The 19,528-nt window shown below is 44.4% G+C and overlaps 1 protein-coding gene across 1 annotated transcript in view; it reads left to right on the top strand.

The window, feature by feature from the left end:
* The window catches only part of BAIAP3 (BAI1 associated protein 3), a 417,423-nt gene that overhangs the window by 336,752 nt on the left and 61,143 nt on the right, over nt 1-19,528 (top strand). The window contains exons 18-19 of the mRNA XM_088452009.1: nt 10,603-10,659; nt 13,472-13,569. Of these exons, the coding sequence (XP_088308135.1) occupies nt 10,603-10,659; nt 13,472-13,569 (155 nt within the window). The remainder of the gene's footprint in view (nt 1-10,602; nt 10,660-13,471; nt 13,570-19,528) is intronic.

Here is a 19,528-nt window from a genome sequence, read left to right as displayed (position 1 = left end):
CAAACCAAAGGGGTTAACACATCCCTGGGAACACTAGTGGACACCAGTATAGAAATAACCTCTTCCCAAAAGAAACTGATAACAGAACATGTCCATAAAAAATGCCAAAAGTTACCAGTGAGGGAACTACGCTTTGGGAATTTTGAGTCAGATCTACCTCCAAATTTAAATAATCGATCTGGCTTTAAATATATTCTATGCAGCAGGAACCGTTGAATTTGTTGAAACCGAATTGTTGTAGTAGACATTCTTGGACTACACAGGGCTCCTTTCCACACATCATCCGACAATATTCCAAGGTCAACATCCCATTTCTGCCTAATGGACGGTAATTCCGTACCATGGTGCGCCCGCATTATAGCTGCATACATAACAGATACTAAGTGCCTGGGTCCAGCAGCTTGTAATAAAAGTTTAACAAGGGAATCTCAGAGCTCTGGGGGGGCATCCACAAATTGTGCTTCCATAGCATGTCGAAGCTGGAGATATCTATAAAAATATTGTTTTGGAATATTAAATTCACATTGCAGCTGTTGGAACATCTTAAATACCCCAGATGTGTATAATTGTCCTAATGTGTTCACCCCCATTTCCCCCAGACCTTATTAACCTGAAGCAAAGCAAGCTCCTCAAGCCCCTTGGTATTGAGCAAGGGGATATCAGGATCCCATCCCTGTCCCTGAAAAATCTGTGAAACCTGCCTCCAAATCAAGACCGCTTGCCTAACTAATGGAGCTGTAACTCCCCTCAGATTGCAACTAAGTAGTATTTGAAGTGGGGTGTGTCCTGGGGATTCCTGTTCCACCAGGAGAGTAGATAATACATCTACATCCAAAACCTGCGTCCATGTCCAAAATTGTGGCAATTGTGATGCATAATAATTAAACTTAAAATGGGGTAGCACAAGTCCCCCGGAGCCTCGTGACCTTGTAAGCGTGTTCAATTGAATACTGGCTCTACGGTTAACACAAATCAAGGAGGATAGCAGTCCATCTATTTGCCTGAACACACCTTGAGGGAGATAAATTGGGGAATGTTGAACCACATAAAGGAGTTTGGGTTGTAGAACCATTTTTATAAGGTTTACTCGTCCAGTGAGTGTCAATGGCAATTTCCCCCATGTTACCAACCTAGATCTTAAATATTCTATTTGCGATTTAATATTTAATGGCACATAGCTATGAGGATCATTAGTTATCCATACACCTAAATATTTGAACGATTCCACCCACTTCAACGGGAGAGGTATAAGCAGAGCAACAGGACACGCTCCTCTAATGGGGAGCATGTATGATTTATCCCAATTTATCGACAAACCCAAATATTTACCAAAAGAATTAATGATTTCAAGGGCATTAGGCATGGAAGAATCATACTCAGAGACAAAGAGTAATATATCATCAGCATATAATGCTATTTTATCTGATCTAATTCCTATAGGCAATCCCCGAACAGCAGGACTAGCCCTAATCAAACAAGCCAATGGCTCAATGGCCATGGCAAACAGAATGGGTGACAAGGTGCAGCCCTGCCGTGTACCCCTTGAAAGCGGAAAGAAGATGAAACAAATCCATTAATCCATTAATTGACACCCTAGCCACAGGAGTATAACAATTTAACCCACTTAAAAAAAAATAAGAGCCTCTCCCAAAACTGCTCATTGTCTCCCACAGAAATGGCCACTCCACAGAATCAAACACCTTAGCTGCATCTAGTGATACAATTATTTTAGAAGAGGGGTCCTCGTGCGAAACCTGTAACTGCGTGAAAAGGCGACGGAGATTAAGCGATGTTGATTTTCCTGGCATAAATCCAGTATGATCTGGATTAATCAGCTGGGCAATCACCTGATTCAGTCTAATGGCCAGAACTTTAGCAAGGATTTTAATATCTGTGGGAGGAGAGAAATGGGTCGATACAACTCCGTCTGCCTAGGGACTTTACCCGGCTTTGGTAACACTATTATTAAGGCTTCTGATATGGAGTGAGGGAGAGAGTTACACTCATACAATTGATTGAATAGCTCTAGCAGGCGAGGCACATAGAACTGGCTGTGCTTTTTATATAATTGTAGAGGAATCCCATCTAACCCCGGGGCCTTGCCATTTGGAAAGGATCCTATATGTCAATTTCTTCCACAGTCAAAGGGGTATCCAGGAAATATTTTGCCTCAGAAGACAACTTAGGAAGAACTATTGCCAGAAGATAATGGAGCAGTTCCTCAATACTATACGTCAGACAAGAACTATATAGCCGCTGATAGTACCGAACAAACTCCTGTGTAATATCTGTGGTTTGGTCATAAGTTACATCCCCTGAACCCATAATCTCCACTGTAGTTATCGAAGGGTGTTCCAATCTTTCCAAGTTGCCCATTTAACTACCAGGTCTATCACCCATTGTATATCGAGAGTGTGAGTTAACTAAGAATTTGTATTGAGCTTTATCCTTCATACAATTACTCCATGCCTTCTGCGCCGTTAGCCATGCAGTCCTGGATGAATCCAACCCATCAGCAAGATAATTAAGCTCTAATGATTGCTATGAAGCCTCCAACTCCAGCTCTGTTTTTTGTAAAAAATACTGTAAATCTGCAACTCATTTAATCAGAGTCCGCCTAAGAAAAGACTTAAAAGCATCCCATATTACCTGGTCTGGGGCAAACCACAATTTAATTCAAAATATTCCTTCCACATCTCCTCGAAATCAGAACCCGCCCCCATACGAGTCAACCAGAATGGATTAAGTTTCCAATATGATTGACCACGCTGACACTCTAAATCTAGACTTGAGTGTTAATGGAGAGTGGTCCGAGATTCCCCTGGTTTCATAGCGCACAAACCGAATTCTAGGCAGCATATCCCGCATGAGCAGCGCCAGGTTAATTCAAGAGAACGCAAGGTGAGAATATGAGAAGCAAGAAAATTGCCTCGCAGTCGGGTATTTCGTCCTCCAGGCATCAACCAAGCCCAGCACAGCCACATAAGCCCAAACCTGTTTCCCTGTGGTGAATTACTGATCTGAGTCGTACCCAGTCTATCCAGAGCTTGATCAAGAACATTATTGAAATCCCCAACACAGATTGTAGATGTTCCCGGGGACAGAGCCATAAATTCAGCCACTTTCTTTAAAACTTCAGAAGAGTAAGGAGACGGTATATATAATGCCAGCAGTAAAAGTGATAGATTATTAATCCTGCACTTCAATAAGACTTATCTACCCCCCCTGGGTCAGTCTGCACCATCTCCAATACAAAAGGGACCGAGTTATGGACAAGAATAGAGACCCCCCTGGAAGCAGACGTTGCATTATAAGCCCAACCCACGCATGGCTTTTTAAGGGAGAGCAACTTCCCAACCACTAGGTGCGTTTCCATGAGACAGATTATAACCGCTCCATAGTGTTTAACTTGTTGCAATACCAGTGAGCGCTTTATTTTGTCATTAAGACCTCTTACGTTCAAAGTAAGAACATTGATATTAGCTTGTGTCATAACGTACCAACCCAAGGTAGTATATCTCCCCCCAGAATATATGACCAAAAGTTATCAGCATACAGCCCCACAATATATATATACCTCACACTATCCAGACATAAAAAATCAGACATAATACTTTGCAAAAGAAAAAAATCTGAGACCTCTCGTCCCCCCTCCCTGTATACCCAACCCCAACTGCGGCATACCTATTCCCAAACCCTTCCTTCAACAGGCAAACATCACAAAAAATAAGATCACCAAGTGAACATATAAAATTCTATCCCGTACGCAGGGTGAGGCAAAGTATATAATGACCCCTAAACACAGAGAACCCTCCAGTGCTTCGCACCCAGGGACAAAAAACTATTTACAGTCCTAAACTGAAATAAAAGACTAGGGAACATATGTACTATAAAAGAACTTGAAAATACAATTGACATATCAATCTGTATCAACCCATAACAATAGAGATAGACATATATATAGTGTAGATAACAGTAGTACCTACAGAAACCGTCATATAGAAAGGAGTATCACATCTCAACAGCACTGCATTATTAATAATAAAATCCTGAGCTAGTATATTATAGTATGTAATCGGCATGTACAGTATATCAATCATCGGCATCAGCACATTGGGGCAGATGTATGAAGCTCTGGAAAGTGATAAAGTGGAGAGTGATAAACGACCAGCCAATAAGCTCCTGACTGTCATGTTACAGGCTGTGTTTCAAAAATGACAGTTGGGAGCTGATTGGCTGGTCGTTTATCACTCTGCAATACAGTAACAAAATATAGATGACCACCAAAATAACATTTCCAGTTCAGTAATAATAAAATCTGAAAAAAGAACACCTGACCATCTTGACAGGTATACATATAACATATTTACGTGTTACGCAAACCAGGGGCAGAGATCAGTCATTTACTAGCGACCACGCGCAGTTTATAAGGAAACAGCATGGCGTAAGGAATTTTCAGGTCCCGCAAGTGACGCTTGACTGGAAGAAACTGTGCTCTTTCCTTCTGAACCTCTACGAAGAAATCAGGGAACACCGAAATCATAGAGCCATTACGTTCCCTAGGGCCTTTAGTGAGCGCCAGCCTTATCACAGCGTCCCGATCCTGATAGTAGAGGAACCTGGCAATAAAAGTGCGCTGGGGGTGCTCCAGGGGGCAGCTCTGTGGTCGGCACATGGTGAGCCCGCTCTACTGCAAAGTGTGAAGTAAAGACCTCTTTACCATATGTTTCCAGCAGCCATTTTTCTAAAAGTTCCTCAGGACACGAACCCTCCTCTCTCCGGCAGCCCCACAAATTTAACGTTATTACGCCGGAGGTGCCCCTCCATATCCGACACCTTTTGCACCGCAGCCATTTGAGAATCCAAGGTATCTACAGTACTTTCACTTTCCTCAAGTCCTCAAGCGTAGAAGTACGTGTTTCCAACTCTCCCACTCTCTCACAAACTCGTTTTAGATCATGATGAATGATAGATATGTCAGACTGCACTTCGCCAATTTTATCAGCGAGCCTTTTCTCACAGGCCGTGAATGCGTCCAGCACACTTTGCAGAGTGGCCGCAGAGGAGTCCACTGGCATGGTACTAGCAGGGGGAGAGACGCTGGGAAATACCCCTCTCCCTGTTCATCCTCGGGCGGTGACTGCGGAGTTGACGAGTGGGAATAAACGCTTTAGTTTCACTGCTGCTGCAGCATGATGGGGTTTCCCCATATCAAACAGGCAGTGTAGTATAATAATTTATAATAACAGACAGTGCAGGCTACTGACTTTGTATATAGCCCAGTAGTCAAAATGGTGGCCGGCAGCATTCACAACACCCAGGAGAGAGAGACACCCAGACAAGCGACCAGGACAGCAGGCAAAGGTATTAATTACTAGGAAGGAGCAAGGCAGAGATTATATATGCAGCAGCTCCGCACGGAGACACAGAGCCCGCCGGCGTCCCACATGACTTGCCGCGGCTACAGGCCCCGCCATAGAAGACGCCTCTCATTAGGCTCAGGAGGCCGCAGAGTGCTCCCAAATTCAGATCATCAAAGGCTCCAGGATCTCTGGTGACAGGTAAGTATACTTTAGCCCTGGGGCGCTTGAGTCAGGAGGCGGTGCAGGATGTAGACACTGGAGAGCACACAACTGCATGTGCTAGTCCATAGACATCGCGGCCACGCCCCCTGCGCTTGCAACATGTTGACTGCACGTCTCAGGTTTGCTCCTCTCCTAGAATACTGGGCAGCCATTTTAAAAGACAGCTCTGGACACAAGGAGAAGCTTAGGCTACAGTGTCCTCCATACTGCGCTCTTAGCTGCCTGTTAGTAATATTATACTCCTTCCTGCCCTCTCTGGCTGGATTGTTGAGCAATATAGCCCATTTATTCACGGCACTGAGGGCCTGATTCAGAGCCGCTCGCTCTGACATAGCGCTCGCTCTGAATCAGGGACGGGCTTTTTTATTTTTGGAGCGGCCTCTCGTCCGCTCGCATAGCTGTGGGTGACCACCCACAGCTACAGCGAGTGGCCATGATGATGGCCATAGCTGTGGGTGGTCACCCACAGCTATACGAGCAGCCAGGAGGCCGCTCTAAGATTAAGAAGGACAGCCCTAATTCAGAGCAAGCACTCCGTCAGAGCGTCCGGCTCTGAATCAGGGCCTCTGTTCGGTCCCCTCTGACCTCCAAGGTTATTGTCCAGAACCCCTGTCTCTGAAAGTGTGAGTTACTGTACTATATCAGCCTCTTAAGGGTCAGACTGCTTGTTCCAGCCCATCCTCATTCTCTGGGTGCTAGCAGAGACTCCAGGATTTTCAGGTTTCGCATTGGGGTCGCTCCACTCCGTCATTGGCTCAGGCTAGAGGATTTAGAGCATTCTTTCATACCTAAGAGGCCTATTTTCATATTGCCATCCAAGTCAATCACCAGCACTTCCTCAAGTAGACTGTATGGGACAATCACTTCCACTTTCCACTTGCTCTTCAGGTCTCAGCCACTGGACCTATGGATTAATAATTACTTGGAAGCTTTTCTCCTTGAAGGAGAGCTTTGTTACATTCCAGGGTTCGGCGGGTATTCCTCCCTGTGGTTAGACTAAGGGGTAAATTTACTAAGAAGTGTTTGGTCGAGATTGCAATCTCGGGTGTGTTTAGCCATTTTTTTTAACTCGCAAATATACTAAAAACAAACTCGGGAGAGATTTCTCTATTTACACTGAAAAACTCAGGTGAGGTTGCAAATACAATTAAATACACCATCGGCCAAACTCGAAAGTACTTTCGCTGAAAAAATATACAACTCGGGAATTTACCAAGAATCGTGATTAGAATCACGGGTGTAATTGTAGCAAACTCGGGCCTAAATAGAAGTTTCAAATAGACCACCCTCTGAGCTGAGTGTTTTGCTGAAAAATACACAAATCAGTATGATCTGCGTATTTTTCAGCATCTACAGTTTGTTTAAGGGTTACATTTTTTTTAAAATGACGAAAGGTCCCCCCAAAAGACATAACCAGCCCCGGGCTACTCAGCCAGTCCTTGTTCCTAAAAATACGGGGAAAAAACTTGTAGGGTTTCCTGGTATTTTAGGAACCAGCACTGGGCTGCTGAGCCAGTCCTGGTTATAAAAATAGGGGGGAAAATTGCGTAGGGTTCCCACTATTTTTAAAACCAGCACTGGGCTCAAATCCAGCCAGGGTGTAATGTCACAGCCAGGGGACCCTTTCACTGGGTCACCCCAGCCAAACCATTATCACCCCGAGCCGCTCATCCCAATCCGGGGATCTCAAGGGAGTTGGGGACCCCACAATAAAGGAGTCCCCCCTCTCCCGAGCACAGCAGGCTTAAGTAGTAAGGAAAATTTTATTGCACCCCTAACTCACTCACACGTACTTACCTGCTGCCAGATGTTCACTTCCCCTTCTCCAGTAGAAATCCACGGCTGTACCTGTGAATAAAAAAATCCTATACTCACCTACGTCCTGGCGCTGGTCTCTGTAACATTCAGGGGTCTTGACAAAATTAGAACCCAACACCCCGGACCAGAATGGACATTTAGCAATGCATGTGTTACCACATGCATCGCTACCCGGCTAATGACGGGAGACCCCTCGTGGTTTCTATCATTACCCGGAGCCGCTAGCCAATCAGCGGCTGATCTCAGCAAAACACAATTGTTGGTAAATTTGAGAGTTTCAGAAGCCTAAAATCACCTGAGTTTCAGTGAGCCCAAGACTCGACCAGACACGATTCTTAGTAAATTTACCCCCTAAGGGTCATTCGATTACCATTCCCTCTATTCTGGCATCTCTACCAAGTGTTATTACACTCTTACAGGCAGATCTTGGGCTCTCAAGTCTACCCCTTCGACGGGGTGGAGTGGCTGCAGTTTGCTCAGTTTCATCTCCTGCCTCTTCACAGGGAAATTTGGGCCCTATGACATAGATCCCGTCCGCTTTTTATGACGCAAGCTATCGTTCCTATTTTGTGGTAGCTAAAAGTGCTCCCTTTGGAATCCAGGGCAGGGGTCCTTCTCAGCACTGATGCATATCTTCTATACCTATCTTTAGACCCTTAGGATCAGTGAATGGCTCAGGGGAGCCTGTTACCGATCTTCAGTCTGTTGCTGTGGATAGTCTTCAAAGCTCTGTGTCTGGTTCTATCACTCCTCCAGCATTGTCCTGTCCCGGTATGGTATTTAAGTGTGACACCCATTGCTTACATAAGCCATTAGGGTGGAGCTCTCAGTTGCAGTTCCATTATGATGGTTGGCCGCTCCCCTAGTTGGGCGGAGCGTCATCTTACAGCTCTGTAGGCAGCCTTCCTTCCCGCAGTTCTCCTGGAGCAGTCAACTCCTAGGTGGCCAGGTCGTTCACTCGGGTGAGTCAGCTCTACATTCTGACACTTTTCAGCACCTTGTAATTGCTGGGGCCTGATAAATATCGAGATTATGATGCCTCGTATAACCACAGGTTACTGAGATACTGTTCCATCTACAGAGTATCAGGAGCTCTCCTATTGGTCGCTCCGGCAGTACAGTGTTAGTTTCTGCTCTTATTTGTCTTTTCTCCACTTTCCATGCTCCCACGGGTTGCAGTTGGAATGGAGCACGGTGATCCTTGTGGCTTGGCTTGGCCACAGTGGCTGTAGTATGCAGCTCTTTCTGCCTCTCAGTATGCACTCCAATGTGTCTTCCTCTATGGTCTGTCCTTTGTTCTCCGGGCCCGTACTTCTATCAGATTTTGTCCCGACCTCACTTTGCCAGAGTGGTTCTTGACACCTGTCCTAGAAGCTAGGATGGTTCTTCCAGAGGGGTCAGTTGTACTCTGCTGCATGTCTAGTAGAGCACTTTGATCAGAATTTCTTCCCAAGTTAGAGACTGCTTCCACTCCTACCAGGGGTTTGGGTGTTTATTTTAGGGCACCCTCTAGGTGCAGCCACCGTTTGTTCTTTCCAGGTGGCTCTATTGAACCTCCCCTGGGTTATTTGGTCTCCTCAGAAGGCTCCTTGATTGCAGTGCACACGCCTTGTCTTGTCGCACCTCCTCTCTGATCTTATACTTGGATCGGACCATTCTACGATCTCGCTTGGGTTCCTACCCAGGGTTGTGTCTCAGTTGCCCTCCTACCTGGGACTGTGGTTCTGGATTTCTGCATTCCACATTCTTTACCAGAGGACGCCTCTTGGGATAGGGGCTCCCCAGGATTTTTTTTCAGTGGACAAAGCTGGAGATTGGTTTCTCTATGGTCCGGTAGGATTTTCGCATAAGGGGCTGGTCAGTTTCTGAAAAGATTATCCTGCTGGCCCTTCTTGTCTATCCACCACATTCTGTGGTGGATCTCATGCCCCTGTTGTGGTGACTGCTCTTCATAAACGGTCAGTAGGCCTTCTTGGATGGCTCAACGTGGCGTTTCTGCAGTACAGATGCCACATGGTTCTCTGTCCACACTATATTTGTTTCTATGCAGTTGTCACCTTCACGTGTTCGGACGCAGCATTCTGGCAAAGGGGTTCTCTATGCAACCCAGGAGTATCCCCTCCCATTGCGGGACAGCTTTAGGACGTCAAAGAGTGATCCCTGTGCCCCCTAGTTGAGGAAGAAGAAAGGAGGATTTATGGTCTTACCTTGTTAAATCCTTTTCTATGACTCCATAGGGGGCACAGGGTGCCTACCCTGACGCACCTGGCTTGCAGGGTTTATTTCCTCTGATGCTGGTTCTTGGCGCACCTTTTTCTGACATTGTTCTGGGTGTGTGCTGGTCTTCCATTTCCTTCTTCTTCTCTCCGGTCCTGCCATTGGCTTGCTAACTTAAACTGTCTGGCCTGTGGGTGGGGGTGGGGTATAGTGGAGAGGGAGCCAAGTGACTGCTGGGAAAAAAAATAGTAACTGTTTGGTGCCCAGACTCTCCTCTCCAGGCTATACCCAGAGTGATCCCTGTGGCCCCTATGGAGTCAAAGAAAAGGATTTAACATGGTAAGACCATAAATCCTCCTTTCTCCTTTTCTAACAAACTGAAATGTATCTAAAGCAAGTTTTGGTTCAGTGAATATGTTTTTAAAAGCCATCTTTCAAAGCCATCAAGTGCCCATGACCTGATGTACTTCAGAATCAAAGTGAGGTTTAATTATTTTTTGAAAGAATTATAATTTAAAATTGCATTTTTTATTGATTTAATTAAAAAAAATCACAATTAAGTTTCATTTACTGTACATTGATGTTAGAATGAATTAAATGGACTGAAGCATTTAAATGAACGCGTGTTGCCATGTTCTCGTAGAAAAATAATGTCTTAGCACACCTGTCCATGTTTATTCTTTTTTTATGCTGTATGTATTCACATGCATGTTTTTCCTGTAATAGTCTTTTATCTATACAATACACACTCCATCCCAATTAGCTGCCAGGTGCAGTGATGTTATGTTTTTAAGTGACACAAATTAAACCCCCAAATATGGTGCATGAATATTTTAGTTTTAGGAGTTGCAGCCTCACAATGGTCTAGCTAATTCAAGGTCATGGCTTTTATAAGCTAGTCCTTTCGTTTAATGCTGGAGTGAAGAGATGAGGCTGAGAGGAATCATTTTACTGACTCATGTACTTTCATTTATGTTTTCAGAAAGGCACAATGGAGTGGTATGAAAAGACTTATATGTACTATAAGCCAGAAGAGAAGGTAAGTGAATGTGCCTATCTTTGTTGATGTCCTTAGCTTATTTATAATTGCAAATGAGTTAGAAGTATTAGATATTAGGTGCATTCTATAAAAATGGGGGAAGCTCGTAAGTGCTTGTGCAGTAAACTGTCTTTAAAAGTGAGATAATGCAACTTAATGCTATTAAAAAAAATTATTGATTTTAGTAATGACTCAAACAAAAATAATATTTACAAAAATGCCTCAAAAGTGCTCTTTTTTTAATGTGCAGTGGTTCAATATTTTTCATGTTTTATATATATTTTTAGTTAAAAAAAAAACAAAAAAAAACATTTTGTCCAAAAACAACTTTTTGAAGGAGAATCCATATCATTCCACACAATTGTGCACAGGGGATTTGCACTTTTGCACGCTCATTAGTGCATTATTTTACTCAACAAAATAACTGGCCTGTTAACATCAATGGGGTCAATCCAATTAGGTGCGAGTAGCGTTGCTGTTTTCTCTGCAAATTTGCATTGCAGTTAGCAACTCGCACTGAACAGGTCACAGTAAACTCGCATTTTTCCATTTGCACCTCCTTCATGGTGAGATATGGTAGGGAAAATCTGTATTTTAAGGTTAAAATGTCGGGATACCATGCAGAAGCCCTTGGACACCCCCTTGTCCCGACACCGCACCCTGGCCTGCGCTCAGATACACCAACCTGATGCAGATGGGTGGTTGTGACGTGGGTTTTACTAAAGCTGCCACCACGAAGAGTATTAGAATAGCTCTCTTGCATTCGCCAGACGCTTAAATCACACTTAAATTCACAATTATTACACAAATGTAGCATGGGCCTCTCCAGGCACGTGAATTAATTAGAGCACAGAGATAACGCTGATAACGTTTTAAGATTTATTGAGAAAATGTCTCCAGGGTTAAATTACAAGGAAAAACAGGTACTTATAGTTATAAATGCACAGATTGATTTCAAGTAAAAGAAATTGATAAAGAGTCAGAATCCTAAATTATCTTACACTAAATCTTAGGGGATTTGTGTGGAATGAGACCACCATAGACCAATATGGGGAGCAATCCTAGCTCTCAGCTACTTCCTTGAAGAGTGAACCCAGTGGAACGGGTGGCTGGCTCGTATGGTTCCCCAACCACCCTCTGCCTCCCAGCAGCCCCCACCCTTTCTGGGCTCAAAAGGCACTGTCCTTTGTTCTACACAGATCTGTGTAGATGTAAACCAGGACTTAAGTGTCATATAGCTCCCTGACTTGGAAAGGTCTGTTTATGGCAGGAAAACTGATAAACTATAAACTGAGCCGGGCTGTCTGTGCATAGACCTGGAACAAGGGCCCCCTAGGGTGAAGAGCAGAGCAGTCCTTTCCTGAACAATTGTCTTCAAAGGCTAGGTACCACTTGGCCATTTGGTTCTCAGTTGTTGATGCAATGCAGTTTTGACATCCTGTCCAAATTCATAGCAAGCGGACATTCCTGAAATATATTCTTTAGCGGAGTTATAATAATACACACCACTCTCACGGTCAGGTTGTGGCTCATAGACCATGAGCAGACTTTACCCGGGGCACACAAAATACATACAGTCATGACACGTGGCTTTGGTGATTCGCCATAACCCATGGCAATGGTCACACCCCTAATGACTAATTAGTCAATTGGAAGTTTCCAATTAGCTTAATAAGTCCAATAATTACAAGTCAGCTCAAAGTACACCAAAAGCATTTTTTTCCTACTTTTTTTGCATTTTTTTGTTTTATTTGTATAAAAGTATACAAAAAAGTTTTCTTTTTATAATTTTTTACTTAAATGACTGAATGATTTGTGCATATATATATATATATATATATATATATATTAACACCATTTAAATACTTCTAGTTTTCTTATGCCTACTAACAGCCTTCTGTATGATTCTGCAAACAAAATAATACATTTTGGGGGGTCTCCCCACTTTTTCATGCACTTCTCCCAAGTCGCATGCTATAGGGAATTCTCACTGCGAGTAGCATATCTAATTGGATTGGAGAATTGGGTGCGCACATTCATGTGCAGTCTGTGAGTTTCATGAAACAAACTCACACCTAATTGGATTGACCCTTATGTATGCTACAGCGGACTAGTTGTATCTGTATTTGGTTACATATTGAGACCATGGTTTTTTAAATTGAAAACAATAATGCTGTTATATAATGTTCTACATTTATTACAGATATCCCACACGGGATGTAGTTGGCATCCCAGCGTGCGGGATTCTGACGTTCAGAAGACCGGCGCCAAAATCCCGACAGGTCGGGATCCTGGCACCAGTATCCTGACCGCCAGCATCCTGAAGGTAAGTATCGGGGTGTTAGGGTTAGGTAGCAGGGTTAGGGATGGGCCCTAGGGGGGATGTTAGGTTTAGGCACCGGGGAGGGGGTGTTAGGTTTAGGGTGCGAGGAGGGGGAGGTTAGGTTTAGGCACTAGGGAGGGAGGTTAAGGTTAGGGAAGGGTTTAGGGTAGGGGTTAGATAAATACTTACCACTGTTCTCTATGGGTGTCGGGATTCTGGCTGTCTGGATGTCGCTGTCGGTATTCTGACCAGCGGCATCCCGACAGCCGGGATTTCATACCCAACCCATCCCACACTACTACCAGCAGGAAAACAAGAGATTGTAGAATTAATGTGAAATCATATAAAATGCTCAATTATCCTTCTCAAACATATGGATACATTCATATAAAGTTTGAAAATAATTGTTTTGGAGGAGAATTGTTGAGGATTTTATTTGCTTTTCCGGCTTCTTGTGAAAGTCTCTCAGTGAAATACTCTGTGTTGTAGAATGATGTGGAACAGCTGAGGTGTCTGGTGAAACTGGCTGATGCAGTCCATGAAGATGTAGAGAAAAGCCAGAATGTGTACAACAAGCACTTTGTCAGGTGAGCCCTGTAATATCACATAATAATAATAATAATAATAATAATAATAATAATAATAATAATAATAATAATAATACTGAGTTGTGATTGTTACTGTATATGGATTTTATTTGCCATCCCATTTCTTTCTTCAATCCAAAAATGTACAAATAAATGGATAAAAATAAATTATAAGTACAGTATATGTATTGAACAATAATTTACCAACTATTTATATGTATTATTATGGGAAGCCATTGAATTTTACCTTTAAGCATACTAATCCCTCACTAGAATCATCACCCAGGGCTTCAATTAGAAATTGTGGGGTCTAGTACAAACAAAACAGGCAATTTATTAAGGAAAATTGTGCTTACATGCCATTCTTGCCATAGGCAAAACTGGGGGGTGGTCTGGGGGTGCACTGGATCACCCATTAGCCCAATTCCGCCATATTACATGAAGGTAGCAGTGCCTATTTTAGCTGGGTGCTTATTGCCGCCGGGCACAGTGAAACAGGAGCGGCCACTCCGGATTGGCTGCCGTTTCACAAGCTGTGATGGGTTGCAGCCAGTGCCGCTGTTTCACCATGCCCGACTTGCTGCATGGTTATTACTCTGCCCCCTGTGGACCCTTCTGTCCAGCCAGCCAGTCCACCTGCCCACCCTGCCCTGTGGCCTCATCATAGTCCAGCCTTTTTCTACCCCTGTGCCCTCACACACCCTGTACCCACATTAAGGTCCAGCCTTCCTTCCCGTGTCACCCACAAGCCCTGTGTCACCTCAGGCCCAGCCTTCCCTGCCCTGTGCCACTCCCCTACAATGTTGTCTAGTCATCCCTGTGCCCACATTAGGTCCAGCCCTCCCTGTCTTGCACTACCCCTTAGTCGGAATGGGTTCGATTCCCATCAGCGGCAGCCCGACAGGAGCAGAGTGCGACGCAGCGGAAGCCCGACAGCGCTGGAAATCCCGATCGTGGATAGGTAAGTATCCACTAACCTAACCCCCCTAACCCTCCTTAGGGGTGCCTAACCCTAACTTCCCCCCCAAGTGCCTAACCCTAATCCCCCCTCTAAGTGCCTAACCCTAACCACCCCCTTCCCCGCTACCTAAACCTAAGTCCCCCCCAGGGGTGCCTAACCCTCCCTCCCCCTAGCCTAACCATCCTGGGGGGGTGCCTAACCCTAAGTCGTCCCCCGGGAGCCCTAAACCTAACCCTCCCCCCCGCGGCTGTCCGCTCGCGGCACCCGGCATCACTACGATCGTGATGCCGGGCGCCGGTCTCCCGGCATCGGGGAAATGCGGGCGTCTACATCTAGACGCCCGGCATTTCACCCTTGCCGGGATAAGACAGTCGGGAAGCCGGCTGCCGGTATATAGGCAGTCGGCTTCCCGATTGCTTCCCCCTTAGTCTAGTCCTCCCTTCCCTGTGCCCCCAATTAAGCTTCAGCTTTCCCAGCCCTGTGCCCCCCATTAAGGTCCAGCATTGTTTGCCCTGTGCCACCACCACCATGCATAGCCATCCCTGTTCCCCCAGTAGGTACAGTGTTTCCTGTCCTGCATTACCCCTTAGTCTAGCCCTCCATGGTCTATCCCACCCTGTCCTGCATTCCACCTTGGTCCAGCCCTCCCTGCCCTGCATCCCCAGGTCCTTTCTTTAATGTCCTGTGACCCTCTAGTTGAAGTCCTCCCTGCCCTCCCATATCCAGAGATCACTGGTCGCAAAGGGGCATGGTCTCACCTCAAAAGGGGCGTGCCCTCACATCACTGGGGTGTGCTGCGAGTCACAGGGGCGTGGCCTCGCAGCACGCCCCGTCTTTCAGTACCTCCGGCCGAGCAGAGCGCCGGGAGGTGTAGATGCTCGGACGGGGTTTGACGCCGGGCCGGCCCATCTTGCAATTGGCCCTTCCGGCATTTGCCAGAAGTGCCAGATGGGCAGTCCAGTCCTACCCGGTTTGCAATCATATTCCAAATACCAGGTCAGACTCTAAACTTTAGTGTAAAAGGTGTATTAATGTTTATTGAAGAGAGTATTTAAAATGCAAATTTCCTCATGACCTAGTTCATTAAGAGGGTATCATTATGTATTTTTATTTATTAATTGTGGTGCTTACAATTTATAGTTCCTATCACATGCACTTTTGTCCATGTAAAGTATGTGCCAGTATGTTTTTGGTGTGTGGGAGGAAACTAGAGCACCGTACAAAACCGCAGCAGCTGTGTGGTTAGCGTACACCTCTGTACCAGGCCCATTGTGCAGAGTATTATACTAAGTTATATCGCTTAAACGAGGTCCCAAGCACCCAACAGCTGTCCTAAGATATTAATCCCCTCTGAATTATGGAGCTGGTGCCAAGTTTAATGTATATGTATTAAACAAATAAGCTCTACCAAAAATACCCTCTTATGCTGAAAAGCAGGCACCTGACGATGCACCCAGATCTGCCACCAGTAGTATATGTATATGTGCACCAGCCGCACATGTACCAGGTTTACGTCAGTTGTATTTACAGTCAGATACAGTTACATCCAAGCAGGTCATATGCACAAGAAAACTTATTTAACATTTGTTTTGATTGTGAAGAAAGTTTTCACTATTAAGTTTGCACTCATTAAAAAACTATAATACTATCGTAAATATTCCTTCTTACTGTATGTACAAAAAAAAGTTGCAAACATTTTTTTTAAATTTTCCTAGAAACTCATGTAATATATACAGAATAAATGTAAAAAGCACTTATCAGCTTTAGAGGTACATTTTTATTCATCAAATGAAAAGTGTCAAGTTGGCAAAAGTAATCCTCATTGGCGTATACTTGCATCAGGCCTCAGACAATATGGCTGCTGACATCTCAGTGCAGGTCTGAATTACACTCTGTAATTATTATCATTATTATTATCATTTATTTATATGGCGCCACAAATGTTCCGCAGCGCCTTACAAAGCACATGATAATTACACGTTTCCCATGTGCGAGGTGGAGAGCACTCAACAGATAGTACAGCCAGGTCTTCTTGTGTTCTTCTGACTGTTGGAAAGCACTCGGCAGATGGTACAGCCAGGGCTACTTGCGGTCTTCTGACTGTTGGAAAGCACTCCCCCAAGTGGATGATGAAAAGGTCTTGGGGGAATGGAAGCCGAGTCCCCATGTAGATGTTAGTAGCTGGGTCCCCATATGTGTGGTGGATTTTTCTTAAGGCACTGGGCAGCCAGTTACCTGCGCAAATGGTAGAAAATTTGGGGTTCTGCACACAGGACAGCTGAGGTTCCTCATTATCCACCTGGCACAGCACGCATGATGGAACAAGTGTGTGCAGGGCAGCCGAGAGACGAGGTCACCATCATGGTAGTCCGTCATGCAGATTGTACAGGAGTCTATAGTCATCCTCTGCGTACTGATGACTCAGCAGTGTATACCTGACGCTTATCTGCAAGTTGTTCTGCTGCTGGCGGATGGAATCTATAATGATGTTAGGTCTTGATGGTATATTATCGGCAGATCCCTGTGCACGAGGACTCCTGGAGCGTAATCTCTCCTCTGTTGCAGTCCTCTGTGACTCCCGTGCTATATGGCTATTTGCTGTACCTTTCATATGGTGTCGCCTGTGGTCTGAGCACAGTCTCTCTAATATAAAAACCTGATAAGGTTCATCTTAAAAGATAAAAGTTATATTGTAGCTATAGTAATAACACATAGATAATATATAAACATCAATAAATGTTGATCAGTAACATGAGCTGCAGCAATAATAATTTGATTTATTACCTGTTAACAGTGTTAAGGAGAAATGAATTGCTGTATGATGTAATGCCATACATCACTGTGATGTCTGGCTGCGCGCGTTACCATCTGTTACGGTAGACAAACTTTGCTAACTTTCCTGGGATATAAAGCTGAGCGAATGTACAGATAACTCTAAGTACCGTCCATGTGTCACACAGAATAACAAGTCTTACATTGGTGTTACTGACCCAAACAAATAACTTACCATGTTGTCTACGCCATCCTCTCTGATTCTCCAAAAGTCGTCACAATTCCCTTCTACTCATGTTGTACAAGACAACACAGGCACCTTCAGCAGCCAGTATAGGGAGAGAAGAAATGCCACTGATGTTCCTGTGCTCTGGTGTTTTATACCTGGCCCTATGACATGTTTTATACTATAATGGATGACCAGCACCTGCCGCCAAAATGGAGGAAACCAACTGCTGAGTATCTGTATCTCCATGAATGGCGCTGACTATTGCACAAATAGTTATAGTTAGAAATAATTTGCTCTCTGTGTTGACACCAGCCACTGTTGCACTCTATATATTGTATAGAGTTGACCAGAAAGATCTCTGTATTTTATATAGGTCACCACAATGTTTTGTATAGAGTTCACTAGAATGCTCAGTGTATTACTTATCTGCCACCAGGGTGTTACCTGTATTGTATGTAGATCACTAAGGGCCTGATTCAGAGCCGGTCGCTATTTGCGGTCGTTCATTCAAAAAAAAGGGGTGGCTATTCAAACGAACCGTTCGCTCTTTGCGGTCTGTTCACGCCTCTAGGTCTGAACGAGCAAACAAAACTTGCGGTCGTTTTTTGGATAACTACGCCCCCTGGCCGCTCGCATCCTACGTCATGTCTGCTATTTATTAGATTAATCGAGTACATCGACCAGGGTATGAGCTGCTCGCTATTCTTGTGGTTGGTTTTTGCTACCACAATTTTGCGAGCAGTTCTGGCTATAAAATAACCCAGTGACGTGCACAATGACGCTGCTGTTTTAATTATGCACACCCATAAAACACCCGTTTTGACCTTTAAGCACGCCTGCGATTGGATCTCCACTCCCCGTTTTCAAGCACCTTCCCCTGTTAGCACCCACATACGCCTCTTTCTGTCACTCAAATTATCAGGCATTCGCTATTTTGCGAGCACATGAATTTCGGCCACACTGACTGGTTCGCGCATGCGTATAACGATCCGTACGCATGCGCAGTTGGGCAAACTTCGCTCGGAGCGAATGAGCGGCCGCTTACGAGCGGCTCTGAATCAGGCCCTAAGTCACTATAATGTTCTCTGTATTGGACAGAGGTCTCTAGAATAATCTCTACATTGAATAGTAGCAATATTGTGATGGTAGGTATTACATTTACATTTAGCTCTTTGATATAACAATTTTTATTTATATCATTGGCTATTTAAAACACACCCACATTAGATAAACCACACCTGCATATGTTTTGTCACACCCATTTTTGGCACAGATGGAGCCATGAGTAGGCAGATGGAGAAAGGCACTACCACTCAGGGCCGTAACTAGAGTAGTGCGACCTGTGCCACTGCACAGGGCACCGCAGGGCAGGATGGCGCTGTTCGAGCCTTTCAATTTTCTGTTTATAATCATTTTCACTTGTAGCTTCCTCTTATTTTATCCCCATATCCTGGCCTCCCCATCTTTTCCCTGTCACTCCCCATGAGGCCATGCCCCTATTTCACGTGCGTTTTGTCCCCTTTTGAAAAAAGGGGGATCGCCAATGCTCTTTCTGGCACAGGGCACCAAAAAGTCTAGTTACGGCTCTGCTACCACTGCCAGGATACCAATAGGGAGTACTAACCCAACAAAAGTTATCTACAGTAATTTAGCAAACTACTTCTATGGGGTGTATATAATAAATGCATGAACTATCTTAATATATTTTAGAATGTATGGCTAGAATGCATGGACTAAAAATACATTTGAGTATAATAAAATAAGATAATAATAAAATAGTGTGTTTGTTTAAAGGTATTACCAAAAAGTCACAACACGATATACTGTACATTTCCCTTGGATGCTATGGGGTCTATTCATCATCAATTAACATTTTTACCTACTTTTGTATAAATTAAGTATCGGGGCTATTCATTATAAAGGTAATGCAGAAGATATCACTGATATCTCCTGTTTACCTTTCAGCCCGTATCTGGCCCTATGTCCCAATAAATTAG

This window comes from Taudactylus pleione, unplaced genomic scaffold, assembly GCF_031769625.1.
Source record: "Taudactylus pleione unplaced genomic scaffold, aTauple2 ptg000032l, whole genome shotgun sequence".
In the NCBI taxonomy this organism is placed as follows: domain Eukaryota; kingdom Metazoa; phylum Chordata; class Amphibia; order Anura; family Myobatrachidae; genus Taudactylus; species Taudactylus pleione.
The sequence above is the reverse complement of the archived record's forward strand: the minus strand, read 5'-3'. Positions and strand labels throughout refer to the sequence as shown.